This window comes from Haliaeetus leucocephalus, unplaced genomic scaffold, assembly GCF_000737465.1.
Source record: "Haliaeetus leucocephalus isolate CR32 unplaced genomic scaffold, Haliaeetus_leucocephalus-4.0 Scaffold92, whole genome shotgun sequence".
Classification (NCBI taxonomy): domain Eukaryota; kingdom Metazoa; phylum Chordata; class Aves; order Accipitriformes; family Accipitridae; genus Haliaeetus; species Haliaeetus leucocephalus.
In genome coordinates, this window is record NW_010972528.1 from 8,672,805 (window position 1) to 8,689,153 (window position 16,349).

The 16,349-nt window shown below is 36.1% G+C and overlaps 1 protein-coding gene across 7 annotated transcripts in view; it reads right to left on the minus strand.

Annotated features, from left to right (window-relative positions):
* The window catches only part of PHKB (phosphorylase kinase, beta), a 90,986-nt gene that overhangs the window by 13,739 nt on the left and 60,898 nt on the right, over nt 1-16,349 (minus strand). For 5 of the 7 annotated variants that reach the window (XM_010585044.1, XM_010585045.1, XM_010585041.1 and 2 more), the window contains 10 exons: nt 16,084-16,167; nt 15,511-15,615; nt 14,562-14,644; nt 14,391-14,481; nt 10,969-11,030; nt 10,718-10,880; nt 9,800-9,881; nt 7,133-7,190; nt 5,263-5,353; nt 3,727-3,929 (listed from right to left, as the gene is read on the minus strand). In XM_010585044.1, the coding sequence (XP_010583346.1) occupies nt 3,727-3,929; nt 5,263-5,353; nt 7,133-7,190; nt 9,800-9,881; nt 10,718-10,880; nt 10,969-11,030; nt 14,391-14,481; nt 14,562-14,644; nt 15,511-15,615; nt 16,084-16,167 (1,022 nt within the window). Of the gene's footprint in view, nt 1-2,113; nt 2,187-3,726; nt 3,930-5,262; nt 5,354-6,225; nt 6,317-7,132; nt 7,191-9,799; nt 9,882-10,717; nt 10,881-10,968; nt 11,031-14,390; nt 14,482-14,561; nt 14,645-15,510; nt 15,616-16,083; nt 16,168-16,349 lie in introns of those variants that run through there. The other 2 variants (XM_010585047.1, XM_010585042.1) reach the window with 2 other exon arrangements.

The following is a 16,349-nucleotide window of genomic DNA, read 5'->3' on the forward strand; positions in this document are numbered from 1 at the left end:
CCACATACTCCCCTACATCCCATGTTCATTAAAACAAACATTTACCTGCTTTTTGATGTCAAAATTCCTACTCCAAATTATGCTCTGACAGTGTATGCATTTTGCTGATGAGTTTAAAAAAAAACAACATAAAAATTAAATTATTCTACTTTTAAAAAGACTTCAGGCCTTTTTTTCTAGTTTTAGCCTTTGAAATTCCTTTTTGCAGTCTATCACTTTTCTTTCTTTGCTACTCCCTTTTGAAAAGATTTGATTAAATAAAAATATGGCAACACTGAAGATTTTTCAGCCTTAGGTATCAGAGAGGCAGAACTTTGCAAATTATTGAAGGAAAATGCTGAATTTTATTCTGCATATTATATAAAAACAGTGCTTCAGCCTCTAATATAGTATCAAAGTTGAAATAATGTACAGATACATCTGAAGCAAGATAACTGAGCATAGAGCTCAGTCTCTTACCATCAACGTTGCTTCAGTTCAAGTAGATATTACTATCAAAAGGGAGAAGAAACTTAACTAGTTTTTCTTCAAACAGTCCACCATACAACACCTGATCAAGTCTGGGTTACATCACAGAGTCTTACTCTATTTATCAGAAAATGCAGAGTATTCCTAAGAGAGTTACCTTGCATCAGGATAGCCACATTCCACAGGCATTTAATTCTTTAGCCTACAAGGTACAGAATGTTTTTGTTTATGTAAGTTAAGTCACAATCTTTTCTGAAGGATTCTTGGTAACTACACAGAATTCTGAGATGTCAGACCAACTGATTCAATGTTGCTTTAAATTTGAGGTTTCTAAGACCATTCATTGAAGGTGCAGGATACAAGAGAATATTAGGCAACGTGGACATACTACAGACTACATACACTACTTTTATTTGTTTTAGTGGGTGAATAGTGTCCTTCTCTTGTTACTAAGATAAACAAACACTACTGGCTTAGGAATTGGTTCTTTTTTCAGCAATGACTGAAATGTATCTCTGTAGAGTCATTCACTGTTATTTTCTCTTTGCAGTGGCCTACAAAACAGCAAAGTCAAGAGTGGACCTCCTACCAAACTCTTCACTGATAAGAGGTGGGTAGAAGTCAGTTGGTTGGAGGTTTTTACAGTAACAGGGCTGTCAGGAACTTGATCTATTTCAACATGAAACCCTGAAAACAAATCAATAACAAGACACTAAATCAAATCATTATCCAACTGGAATGGTGTCTCTGTGAGAAGGTTAATTTTGCTCACTGGAGTGGGTGATAACACCGAAATAAAGGAAATTGAATCTCTAGCATTAACCTTGGAAGAAATAAAAAAAATTGCAAAAAGGATTAGCTACAGAGAATGAGGAAGGGGAGGAATGAGGAGTAACATGTATCTGTAGAGGGTACAGAAATGGTATTAAAGTGCAAAAGGATAGATGTAATTGCAGTTAAATGTAATACACATGATTTGAAAAGTTTTGGGTGTTATGATGACTGGAATGTACTCCTAAAGTGGAAGTATGAATCTTGTATGTTAGAAAAAAGATTGCTGGTATCTACCTCAAATGCTGAAATGCTCTCTATGAAAAAAACACGGAAGATGGAACACTTAAGTTCTAATTTTAAAGCATGCTCACTAATTCTGTAAATCTCAGTCAGTAGCACCTGGCCTCTTCAAAGAAGTGCTTATTCAAATGCATCTGTCTCTTCCTAAACATGAAAAAATAATTAATTTCTGTAAATAGCAAAGTAAATGCAGATACCATAGAATATGGTAACACTCTAGCACAGACAATTTGTATGTCACCTTATCAAAGAACTAAATAGAACAATCCAGTAGGTAAATGATGTTTTAAACTTGATTCAGGTTTGTGGTTCCTAAGCTATCTATAGCTTAGCCTAACCTATTTAGTATAGAATTGGACAACTGTGTAGCTCAGCAACACTCAAGAAGTGTTGTGTGTGTCTGTAACAGGGATACAGTTCAGTTGCGGGGGGGGTGGGGGGGGTGTTTGGGGGTTTTTTGAAGAACAAAAAGACATTTTTAGCAACCTTATAGGACAAATCAGGTTTTTCTTTACCATGGCAGTTAAGTATTTTTGTGTAGAGAACTGCTCTTGAACAATGTCTTTGTTATGCCGGATATCAGATATTCAGAGTCACTGAGTATCAGAAGTATACCTTGGTGCCTTGAAATATTTTAGGAAAAACTGTAATGGTAAATACATTTGAACTGCAGAAGGCTTTTATTACCTGAAGTCCCCATTACAGACAACACTCTGAAAAAACAAGCTATCTTTTTAGGCCGATTATTGTGCTGAAACTCTGAAAAGAAGTAGATTAAGTACTTTGAAACACTGTTTCCAAGGGATTTGTTGCTCATGGTTGCCAGACTTTTAAGACTGATTTAGACAAGGCTATATTATGAGCTGAGCATTTACTAGAAACCAGAGAATGCAACTAGAAGCATATGTTGACCCAGAGGAGAATTGTGTCGTTTCAGAAGGGAATCAAATTCACGCTGCATCCTTCCTAGATTATTGCATTTATTCAGTCTCTACCTATTTGACCCAAACCTACATGACATAGGTGACTGCTCAAGTGAGCAAAGAGCTTATGAAGGCCTCATCCAGGAGCCTTAATCCTAGCCTGCACTTTTCCCTCCTCCTTCCTCAAGTCCTGAAAGTCTCTGACAGTAAAAGCTCTTACTGCCCTCTCTACCTCTTGATTCTTCCCTCCCTGCCAGCACAATACATCCCTAGCCTCCAGCCATGTCACTCTAACCTGCCCGGCAGGTGGGCAGGCAGCAGCACACCCTGTGTGCATCTACATTACCTGTGGGGTGCTGTAAAGGAAGAACCAGCATTTGGTTTGGTGTGATCCATTATGCTTCTAGGACTCTATGTCCACATCACATGTTTACCAGCAATAAAATTTGAGCTAGTTACCAGCCTTAAGCAGGTGCAGCACACCTTTACCTAGTACACGATAGAAGATTTCTTTAGAAATTGCCTTGCTGCCCATGCACGGAGAGCAAACTGTGAGCAGACTTTGTATCCACTCCGCAACTGGGAAACTGGATGGCACCCAGTGTGCCATATGTCTGCTGCCACGTAGGAAACTGTCTCAGGAGCACCACTAACACACTCAAGTGCATACTTTATTATTTCAAGTATGGATATGAGGCCAGCTGCAATCTAAAGCAGAACCCCTCTAACTCACTGCATTGTTAGTGGAGACTCACTGTGTCTATGCCAGAGCTACACCCAGTCTGGTTAGCCAGCTGGTCACTGCCTCCTTGGCCACTAGGTGAGCCGGGCAGAACATTCTCTTGGTTGCCAGGACAGGGTGACCTGGAGGCAGCATACTTGCCACTGCTTATTTGCTGTACAGAATGCATCTAACCCCACTACACTGTTTTTGGTTTTAAAGCCCTAATGTGGTGGAGATCAAGCTTTGAAAAATCCTGTGGTTCACTGTATTAGCTGTAGGAAAGCTTCAGCTGGGCTATTACAAGAACTGCCCCTCTGCCACTTTACACTGTTGACTGGCAAATTTGAGATTAGTTGTGTACCGGTTTTTGGCACACTGATTTAAAGCAGGCTTCCTAGAAAGGTAAAATTGAAGTACACAAATTTTGCTGCATCATCTTACATACACCATTTTTGCAATGTAGCAACAATCTCTGTTGAAGTATGTATGTTCCCGTGCAATACTAGTAGTAAAAACAACAACAGATACTTCACTGACCCAATCCTTATCTTCAGCATGCCACTGAAAAGTTCAGGTGAATTTGAGATGATCCAGCCAACATGTATGACAAGTTCCTGCTGAACTACAGCTTCTCTTTCATCTTGTAAATGACATTTTTCATAGATGATGTTCTTAATCACTGCTGGGGATAAGGGATTAGAAATAACTTCTTCCTCTTGGCCAAAAGGTCCAAGTGTCACCTATGGTATATTGAAAACAATTCAGAAGATATGGACAGGAATAAAAGCACCATAGAAGCAATTCAGAAATGAAACTTCATGAACTCTACTTTTCTTGTTAAAATTTCACAACACAAAAATAATCTTATGTCAGTGACTGACGCTTGTTAATACTGTCAGTTGGATGCTATTAAAATAACAAAATTCACTAAAGGCCACAGTACATATGGAATGTATTTTTCCAAATGAAAATAAAAATACAAGACCACTGCTTTGGTTTCAAAACTGGCTATATAATGACAGCTCTACACTAGGTTTAGACAGTCTTTCATTTCTGACATTTCAGCTCTGGAGCTCACTTAAAATTCAGAATTAAATTCATAGTTTTGCTTTCTTATTTCTAACAGCATCCTAAAAATTATAACCTTCATTTTAAGAAAATAGATTGCTGGTACTGGATAGTTTAACCACAAAAAAGGAATTTTGCTAAAATTCTGATTTGCTTTTAATCTACTGTCAGTGTCAGTGAAACACAGCAACACTAATTTTTTCTCCTATAATAAAGATCATTATTATAAAGGGATCAATGAAGGCAAGTTAGGTTAAAAAGTTGAAAATAAACAGCTACAAATCATGCTGCATGCAGGTGCAGCTTGCTCTATAGCTGTGTAGCACCAGAAGCACATACCCAGACCTCAGTCTGGAGTAAGACAAAGATAAATTTGTCATAATAGCATTGCATATAGGTAAGTATACACAGATACATATTTTAATACAAAAATACATAATATTCAATTACTATTATTTGGAAACGGCTCTTCATGAACTAATTAAAATTATTGTGCTGGAAAAAAAAAAGAAGACCTCCTTAGGAAAGGAAGAAACACTAATGATTAAACTTTGTTTGGAACAGAAAACTAAAATCCTGGAAGACTTTTTGCTAAGCTGCCACCTATCTGTTGTCTTACGCTCAGAGAGAGTGGCTACACCTTCATTAAGTAAGTTTTAAAAAGAAGCTTTATTACTTGACTCCATCTACTTTTGTGAAATAAGAAGCCATATATATAAAATCTAAGAAGTTATGTAAATCATGCCTCTTCCCTTCTTATTTAGATGCTGAACTGTCTTTTTAGTATTGTTCTGTCATTAAATAAAAGCAAATTTATTAGCCCATAGTATATTCAAGTATTAAATGTATCTTTATTTTCTCTGGATTTTTCTCCTTCAGTAAGGATTTTTTAAGCCATTGGGGTACCTTTAAAAGACGCATCAGAGGCCTTCAAAATTAAAAAGCCCATTTATTTAGTTTCTCTGTTATCATTCCTTAATACATTTCTCAGGAGTAAAGACTTACCTGCTTACCCTGAACTAAAACATTAGTAATAGATGGTGCAAGGCTGTCCACTAGTTTACCTAAAAGACTTGCTGCGAAGCGCACAACAGACCTGAGGGCAGAAAACAGAGCAATCCCACTACATATTAAAAGCTAGTTTAATGAATTCATATATAAGTTTGAAATCTGACACAGCAGAGATATCAAAACTAACTCAGTAAATACATACATTATTTATAAAGTAGAATTTGGATCAGATTTTATGTAATCTTCTACATGTAATCTTTTCATTTTTTAGTCTAGATATAGGTTAATGGATCAAAAATAAATTTAGTTAGAACTCATTAAACTACCAGCTCCATAAAAAGCGTGTCGTTCCTTTTTCAGCATCATCTTGAAAACAGCCAAGTAAGAGATGCCAGCTTCTCTTTTGTGACATTTTCATCATTTTGCAAGATAACCTTGGTAATTTTTTAGTCTATTTAAGGAAGAGTTAGAAAGATTTTGCAAGAGAAAAGTACAACACGTAATACCGAGGCTTTGTTTTGTTTTCCATGCTGAGGTAATATTGCACACGTGTAGCATGAAAAGAAGAGACTTGTGTAAACTGCTAGGTTAAAAACTAGCTGTAACTTCCACGAAAAACATTTTTTCATATATCCAGTTGATGGTTAAAGATATAAATACTTTTAATAATAATTTCCTGACAAAATACAAACCTAATAGACCTGTATTTGAGCTTTTCTAGCACAGGCTTTGAGGCCCCTAAGAATCATTTATCCACAGAGATAATGAACGAGTTGTAGCATTAGTAAAAAATTCAAACAGTTGATGTTGATTCCTGTGAAAACTGCTGTGCACTTCTTAACATCAAGAGCAAAGCATTTCAAAAATGCATTAGCTGATACTATCAAAATGCAAATAAGCAAACAAACAAACAAAAAAATCTCACAGAGCTCCATTTCAGACTTCTGGGCACTTTACCTGTTTCCCATGTACCAGTAAAGTAGTAATATGTGGAGCTATAGAAGAAGAAAATTTCTGTGCAAATGCAGCACTGTAGCGCAACACCAACCTATATGTATGTCACATGGCAATCATGGAAGAGAAATGAAAAACAGTTTACATATTTTGTTTCTAAAAATACTTTTGATTTTTATTCTTTACAAAAAACACCACCAAGGTATTTTGGTTCTACCTTATGATTGGTAAAGGCCCATTTAATTGTATGAACAGACTAAAATGAAAACCAGTTTTTATATTTACAGCCTCATCTGTTAGGAATAGTTACAGAGTGAGAGAACAGAATTCAGGACAGGCTCAACTCATTTCTTCAATAAAAAGAAATGAAATTTCTACTGAGCTTCAGGGCAAAGAAATTAATAAACAACATGTAAATGCCAACCTACTTGCTGAAATCTTTTAAAGTTATTGTGATAAAGTCAGGCTCAAAGCAAATTATTTTGGGGCAATAAACAAACTGTGCAAGTGTATCAACTTAACTGATTTATGTTTGATCACTAGCCTTGCTACAGAAAGCTACTGATAATATTTTATCATGCCCTGTAAGAAATAAGAATAATAGTATTCTTTTCTCATTAAATTTAATGAGAACTGTACATCAGCAATAGCACTCATAGCAAAACCAGCTTATTACTCTTTTCTATTTTAAAAGATAACAGTAAGAAAATACTTCTCAATTTTTTTTTTTAAAGCATTATAGACCAGATCTTCAGCTGCAATGAACCAACACAATTTTGTCAGTAAAGCTGTCCTTTTTTTCCCCCCCCCCCCCCTTTAAGTGCATAATGATCTGGCTTTACTCTGTATAAACACGTTAGGAAAAAAAAATTGGTGTAAAACAAAAGGAACGTGACACATATATACAAACCAGAGCTTTTTGCTGCCAGCTCGTCTATAGATTCTTTCAATATGCTCAGCAACAGTACCTAAATGCATTTTTAAAAAAAACAAACAAACAACACAAACAAAAGCAAAAAAGATGCACAGGTTTTCATTTAATAGTAATAAGGTAAATTTGATGAGATAAGTTAATTCTGCATCAGCTTTAGTAAAGCACTTACCTGTTGTGCTTAACATCTAAAATGTAGATGCAATCAAGTCCTCTATCATCCAGTTGTGTATTGTTATGCAAGACACCAAACCAGATTTCAGCTAAATTTGCTGCTCGTGCTATAAAGACACCTATGATTTCACCTATTCTTGCAATATATTGGGGAAAATTAATCTACGTACAGATTTGGCCTATAAAGGTACATCCCCATCATAAGGTACATCCTCAAACTGCAGATTATGTTTTGGATACAGGATGCAGATACTCTCTCCACTGTCTTGCCTCTTTGTTGAGCTAAAACCTACAGGAAGCAACAGGGAAGTCTTGTGCTTGACAGTGTAGTTCACTGAAGTGGTGTTATGTTTGGACAGAGTTTGTAATAGCTGATATCCAAGACATGAGTTGTTTTCAACTTTGTATATGAATAATAGATCACCTAGTTAATCACGTGGGACATAGGACTTACTTTCATTTTACAGGAGGCTGGGAGAGTGTGAAAGAGAGGATCTTTCACTGCCCTGTGGCTCTGCCCTGAATAACCACAATAAGGTGCCCACAAAGATACCCAAGTGACTCTGTGAGCTAGCTTTGGTAATCAGGTGCATTACAGCACTACTCTTGTGAAGCTAATTATCACTGTTGCAAGTACAACAGGGGATATTGGACAGATATGTAAGACATTATATTACTGATTTACTACTCTCCTCCAAGCTGATTTTCTGTGTGCCAAACCAAAAAGAACATTTCATGAAGTGTTATGTAATAAAGTAGCATCATGCTGTACAGACATGACCTAAAAAAGAGAGGGCAGGAGATGGGAAGAGCACTGCTTCTAAGTCAAAGCAGGTAGTCCAGGATTCAGAGAAGGCATGTAGTACATTAATTACATTAATCAGAACAATAGATACCATTCTTTTGTCAGTCCATAGTTGATCAGTGCATCAACTTGCTATACTGACATCTCTTCAACTGTGCAGGGGTCAAGTGGGGACCATTATGTTAAAGGTAAAAGTGGTGACAAACATTCCATTATTTAGTCTTCATTCAGCTTCTAGATTTTAAATTCTCAGATGGCATGGCAGTGTTTTTCATGCCAGGCACTTATTGGTGAACAGTAAGTTCATCTACAACAACAGTAGTAGCAGAAGTTGACTCACAAAATCATAGCCTGTGCCTGTCAGCTGGAACATCCAATGTTATTCAGCTTTTATTTTTAGATTTATGTTTTATTGATTGTGTGATTATTTAATGTCAGTCTCAGTAATCTCCAGTCGTAGGAGGACAGGAACTTTTAGTCAGTGACTCAGACTGTTTAATGCAAGGTGCATATTAAAAAGGTTATCAGCATCTACTATTTCATATGGGATGGCACAAAAAGGTCTATACAAGTTAGATCTGAACAGTCAGAGGCACAACAGTACTTTTTTTAACCTGAAGGGTTTCAAGAGAGTTTTTAAGTTCATCATCATGATCTAATGGTCAAAAGTCATTATGCTGATTGCTTACAGAGGTTAGGAAATCTGCCTCAAGTTGCTTCCAGAGCAAAGAAGGACACAACTTAAAAAGGACTAAAGGAAACTACTGAGGCTCTCAAAGCCTGACAACAGTACAGGTAACAGTGGTGACAAAGCCTGTTTCAGAGGCTATTTGTGCCTAACACTCCGATTCCAGCCATGACTTTGGATTCACATTGTGTTTCAACAATGCACAGTGTATCAGCCAATGAAATTTATTCCACTTTACATTGTTTTCCATTACATTTTTAATATAGCAATATGGATGTAGTGTATATTTGTGTCAAAATGACAAGTCTTCATCAGAAGAGCCAGCTGTCATATCAAAATTACGAAGCAGGGCTCTATAACATGAGGTGATAAGTTACACTGCTTGATGAATAACTAAGAGAATATTATTGGATCTTAACACTCCTTTTTTTCTGAGGAGTATTCCTATATACAGAGGCACCTAATAAGCAATTTTTGGACAAAAAAAACCCCAAATCTTGCAGCACAAAAGCCACAAGCCTCAGTAGCCTCTTCTGAATTATTTTACATTAATTTAAATCCTGTGCTCTAATACAAAGCCATAAGACAAAATTAGAGTAAGCTTCACAGATATATTGAATTAAAGTCTGATTACATAGAAGTGAAATAAAAATTGAGTATAAAGCTTCACACATTTCAGACTGTTAGAGACACACAAACTTGTCTTTAGTTTCAGTTTTCTATACAAGGTCAAACCCCTATTTTTTATACCTGGGTGTTCAAAATTACAACCAGATACAGCACCAGCCTACAAACAACCTAAAAGAGTTGATATATTTAGCAGCTCGTTCCCCAACATCCTATGCATTTGCATGTCCCATGTAATGTAGAAATTGCTTTAAATGGCAAAGAAAATAGCTACAGAACCGCTTGCATGCATGGCCATTATTCATGTTCATTACAACTAAACATACAATAGTCAAATGAAAGAAGCTCTTACCTTCCTTGGTGATAAAATTCGGTCCTTCCCTTTTAAGCAATATACTCAAGAGTAATGCTTGACTTGCTAGGCAATTGCAGTCCTTAAAAAAAACAGCAACAATATAACGACAAATAGCCTTCAGATTCTCAGTGAAGCAAAACCAAAAGAGATATTAAAAATTTCTAGTGAAAGCAAAGGGCCTTTTTTTTTTTAATTAAAAAAAAAAAAAAGTCTACAAATTTTGTTTTTAAGGGGACTTCACAACTATTTCGCACTCTATGTATGCTGTATCCTTGTCACTGCTGCTTGCAGAGGCTTCTCCATGGTTCAAATTAAGCTGTAAGAATTTGGCCTCAGAAATGTTGCCTGATTTTCTGTTCTTGGGTCCTGTCATTTACAGCAGAAATGCTTGTAGTGACATAGGGAACCAAGTAGAATACTTTGTGTGTTCCTATCCTTCCTGGATCTAGAAACTGGTAGTTTTCTTCTAGATACAGGTAAAATGCCAGATTGGAACATTACCTTGGTATCATTAAGACATTACCAGTCTATCAGAGTGAATACCATCTGCTGAAGTCTTTTGAATTTTAGTGTAGCAGTAAAATATCTATTCATAAAACACATGACAAATGGATCCCCTTCTAGATGGTCATTTATTACCAGAAGAAGATTTGGGTAGCTGGGAGAAATGGAAGCCAACAGTTGCAGCATGAAGGACCAGAAAGTTCTGTAATGTTAAGATAAAGGACTGTTAAGAGGAAGATTCCCCAAGTATGAAGAGGAACATCAGACATTTTATGTTACTAGCTATATTATTAACATTGAGCCATGATATTAACCATGTTTTAAGTAGGCTGCTGGTAAAAAGAGTATCAGCACATAATTTCTCATTTCATGAGAATGAAGTTACAGTGTATCTTTATCAAGTTTTCTTACATTAAGTTTCTGCAGGATCTCATATGTTGACTTGTTTTTCCAGTCATTAATATTTACATCTGGTTGCTGCTCAAGTTCAGAAGCATTTGGAGTACTAGACTGTCTCTTGACTTTTGAATGTTTTGGAAGATCCAACTCCTCCAAACTCTTAAATACAGGAGCCCTGAAAAATAATTACATCATTTCTTCATAGTTCAGAAATTATTTTAATTATCAAATACTTCATCATTATTATTTACACATAGCCTTACTCTTCTGTTTCAGTGATTCTTAGGAAGTCAAGTTGTTCAACAACTGCTCCAGATATTAACGTCTGAAATGAAAAATTGAAATAAATCAAAAGAGGCGGAAAAATACATAACTATATAGTTGTGTTTTGATCTCAATATGTTGCTGGTGATTTCCATTGAGAAAGTAGTTTCTTTATCTACAGTTCCAAATATCTTCACACTTTCAGAGTGTTTTTCCTTTTTCTTAAGATCTCACTTAAGACAGCAGAAATCTCTCAGGGCTGCTGTCTTTTTTTTTGCTGGCTTTCTGGTGTTCTTTTGCCTGCAATGTCCAGCTTAATCAAGCAATATCCAGCCCCCACCCCCCCCAAAACAGGTCTGATGAAGACACCTGAGATCGAGGATTTGCATTCCTCAGAGTCCTGTGTGATACCCATGTTCTGGATCATCATACTCATTGTCTCAGGGATTGCTGAAGGGTGGGTAGTTTTCCTGTCAGTCTCGGTGATGTTACAGGAAAACACAACATAATAGCATTTCCTACTCTGTAGTCATTCCTTTAACCAAGCATGCCTGCCCTAAGTTTGCACATTAAATGCAGCTTACAAATACTTCTGTCTCAGAATATTACATACCTGAAATTCAAAGTTGCATTTATCTGATGTAGTCATTACAATTCATTCACTCCAAATTCATGTGGATTTCCTATTTATATACCTCCAGAGGAAATATATTGTACTACAGCATTTTTAAGACTGCTTTTTGATGGTTGTCATTAGCTAAGTAAATCTGAGTGTGTATCATGGACTTTTAAATTCCATTTTCATTGTACACAAGTTGCAGTAAAATATTGATCTGTTACATGGTGAGATGACTGAATGTAAAAAAAACCTGCTTTGCTTTTATTGCTAGTGTCATTCATTCTCTGACTTGCATATCTGCTTAAACACATGACAATGAAGGTCAAAGTCAGAAAAGAGCTAAAAGTCTTCTAAGCATATACATTTTTAAATGAAATTACATTTTGTATATTTTACAAGAAAAAAGAGCATTCACCCATTGAGAGATTCTATCTCAAGGCACATTTACACATATGTTTCTAAATGAAGTAGCTGAATACAATTCACAAAGATTCAATATATGTTGTGTTGGAATAGATGAACTATTTAAGAAAACACCAAGAATTAGGCATGTCCCTTGTCCCAAATCCTCCCCCATAATGAAACAAGGCTGTTTCCAAAATGTGACAGCTGTGCACTAAGATTGAGAGATTATAGTTAAACTGATGGACAAAGCACACCATATTCCACCAGTAAAAACACTGATCACTGACATCTACCATTCATTTATAAAAAGGGTAAAAGAAAGATGCAAAGGCTTTGGAAAACTGCAAAAGAGAAAGGGACATTAAGAATAAAAATACGAAATGCAAGACAATTTCCATTTAACCCAAACCAGTTTATATATCCTTAGGTTAATACTGTAACAGGAATTAAATCTTAACAATTAATATGCTGCAACATAATTAAACACCTTGTACTGACATACAGGGAAGTTAGCACATTGTATTTATGGATGCAGTAAGAATTTATCTTTGGAAAAAGTATAAGGCATTCTTGTGAGGTTTTTTAAATAGATTTTACTGAGAAATCTACAGGAGGACTGAGCAAGTATGTAACTATTTAGTGAAGTTGTATTTGGGCCCTGTTACACTAATGATTCTCTCAATGGCAGATCCATTGGAAGCGATTTCTGCACATGATTCAACCCACTCTGTCAACGTGCAATAGTTACCGGCTCTTCGCTTCTGCAATATTAACTGTTACTAACCAAATCTGGTTTTGCTTTGCTTTCAAACCTGATCATTCTATAGTTTTGGGTTACAGCATAGTTAGACACAAATTCATCAGCAGAACTGAAGCAGGGGCAATGACCAACAACAAACCTGGGAGGGCAGAAATTGCCCATGCTGGACCCATCATCAATAACTCAAATAACAGCAACCTCACTCTGGCACCAGAAGATGGCCTGAGCCATGCTCACAGCAATCCTCGCTCTGTCACTCCTGCCTGTGTGGTTCCTCTGCTGGCCCCAGTGCACACCTCGACTCAGAGAACAAGGAATATGATGTACCGCTTAGCAGCGGAGGCCAGCCATCAGATCACTTAACCACCTCTTAACTTCAATGGTAAATCATGACTGTAGGTAACAGATGAAGCCTCAGGGAGCTCACAGTACAATTTTAAAGCAACCTACCTCATACAGCCTTTTTTTTTTTTTTTTTTCGGGTGCCTTAAAGCCAGATAAACATTTGTTTGTAGTTTTACCACGTACTCTTTTTAATGGACAACAAATAAAGCAAAGACCAATGACTGTCAACATCTTAAATACTTTAAAACTACTAATTAATGACTATTTTTTTTTTTAAAAAGAGAATCTTTCCAGAAGGTCAATGAGTATGGAAGGGGAAGTTCACTCCCTGACAACTGTAACAGTGTAGTGCTTAAAATAAGGATGCATTACATAGACTGAGAAATTTCTTGCCTGCTAATACATCAGTTTAATCAAATGCAAGGCAAGAAAGTCACTGCAGTTAAACTAAAAAAAAAATAATGCAAAAACCAACAAAAAACCCAACACAACAACACTGTAGACAAATGAAAGGTTTTCCATGGACAGTAATGGCATTTGCTACAGGAAAAGTAAATGGTAACAGGAGAGACTTCATGACGTACATGTGACCAGTAGAAATATGTAAATATTTGAAAGATTACAAGGATATTTAAAACCATTATAGCTATGGGTATTTAATTTACAAATGACCCAGCTCTTCTACAAATTCATGGTTTTCTAGGGAACAAGAAATGTTAACTGTGTCTTTGGTCCTCCCTCTTAGAAAAAGAAGGGTTCTTCAGTAGGCATAAACTAAGATTAACTAGCACATATAAGTACCTAAAACCAGCACCTGAATCCGTAATTTTCACATTTTAATGGAGCAACGTTCCTGCTTTAGGATTAATTCAAACAGCAAAGATGTTAAAACTAGATCTTAGTTCTTGTAAGAATGTTAACATAGGTGATGCACCTTTTTTTTTTTTCCCTCGTTGATTATCTCATGAAAAGAAATCCCTCAATGTTTGACCACTGTGGATTTATCCTTTGGTGGTAATTTCACAAGATTGCTGAACATAAAAAAACCCTTCTCCCTTCTGAAAATCCTTTATGAAGATTACCACTTTCAAAAGACTCATCAAAAGGAATTAAAATAAACCCATGTTTCTTTTGAGATAAAACAAAAGCTGTACCAAAAGTCTTGGTGCTTGACTCCTTAATTTTATGCTACTAAATAAAATACTCAGAAGTCACTTGAAAAACAGAAGTACTAAGAATACATGTACCAATACTAGGAGGTAAGGACACAACATTCAGGAAAAACATCATACCTGTACTCTGTCAACATGAACTTTCACTCCTCCAACAATTCCCTTTCTAAAGGCTGCCAACATATCTAATATTGGATTGAATCTGCTCCCTCTGAAATTTGAAACGGAACTCCATTAATCTTGCAATTAGGACAATAGCACACTGCAAATGATGCTTTTATCTCTCTCTACCTTATATTGTCTTCACGGATAAGTACAACAAACAGTGGACGACCATGCATTTTCCAGTACTGCTTAATGAACTGCAGTGCATTCTAGGTAAGAAATAATACGTTAGTCACAAAAAAAAAAAAATAAGTACACAAGCACAATATACCGGAATACACAGTACAAGATATTAGAAGAGCTATCTTAAAATAACAGCACTGAAAGCCCCAACAGATTAAAAAAAACTTAGCTAATAAACCACTAAAAGATTTTTTCAACTAATATAAGCTGCCTTCAAGCACTGCTATTTCACAAGCTTCCTGAAAATACTCCTAGCGTATTGTCCTGGTTTTAGCTGGGGTAGAGTTTGATCACAGACTAAACCACTAAACAGAGTGCAGTGTACTGAACTACATACGATGACCAAATAAGTATGCATGGGAATCCAGGACTTGAATCATAGCCACCAGCATGGAATAACCAGTGCCACCTTCTATGCACTGGAAGTAGCTGCTCAAGCACAGAGGACTTGACAGGTAAGCTCTGCACTACTGCCTGCCTTAAAGCGAGGGAAGGAATGCAATTTTTAATATTTGTGCAAAGGCAAGTAATATTTCCTCCAGGTGAGGCTTTCATATTTCCCTTAAAGGGACCAGTCTCATTTCTCCTTTCAGCCAAGAACATTTGCTTTCCCAAAGAAATAAGTGATAATTTGCTTGCTGCACTACAGCATTCCCAATCACTGTTGGGTCAGGTTTTTTGACAGATACAGATACTAGAACTCGTACTGGGCTGACAAGATATTCATCTTAATACACTTTCCAGCATAAACTGCAAGGTTATCTTTGTATTAGAAGAATACAGACTATACAGTGTTCCCCTTTCAATCTTCTGTTTTATCATACTTCACAGTTTATTCTTCTACAGACTCTATTTTTGTCAGTTTCTCAAAGGAAAAGTTACAGATAAATACCTTAATGTCATCAATCAACATCATAACATCCTGAGACATGTAGAAATCGCTTAGATCAAAAATGATCGAGTAGCAAACTACAGTCTTTCCTAGTATTCGATAAATCTGTTGAGAGAGAAAGCTTCCATTAATCTTTTCTTTAAAATATCTGAAGCACTGAAGTAGCTGAAAAGGAAAAAAGATATTTTGAAACTATCAAGGTAATAATCAATGTAGAACAGTTGAATTAAAAAAAAATATTTAAGATAAAACCTACATATGTAATTTTAGGTACTCTGTTTTTTACTAGGTATGCAGTTCTACATTCTATTTCAGTTAAAGCAGTTTACTTCATCACCATTCAGTCTGTTTTGGCCAAGTATTACTGTAATTGTATGTCTAGGAAACATATGACAACTTAATAGTAAGACAGAGCATGCACATTGATAATAGCAAAATACATTACAAGGACTTTAAGATACATGCATAAAATAAAATTACATTTCAATTCTATTTCAAATAATTCAGAGACTAATTCAATGTTTATCTGAGATATACATCAATAACAACAATATTAACATTTCTGGCAACAACCTTTGATGTTCCAAGGCATCCTATAGGCCTGTCCGGTCTTCCAGATAATCCCAATTTGTCATTGACTCCCAAATGGAAGTAAGCCTGTGAGAAAGAATCATGAAAACTGAGGGAAACCATATATAAGCCTTTCTTATGCTTCTACTGGGTCTCACATAGAAAGCTGTGTGCATTCTGCTTTAGTTAGAAAGCAAGATTCATAAAATGTGGTCATTATTTCTGTTAGGTTCTCTCCCCCCCCCCCCCCTCTTTTTTTTTTTTTTTTA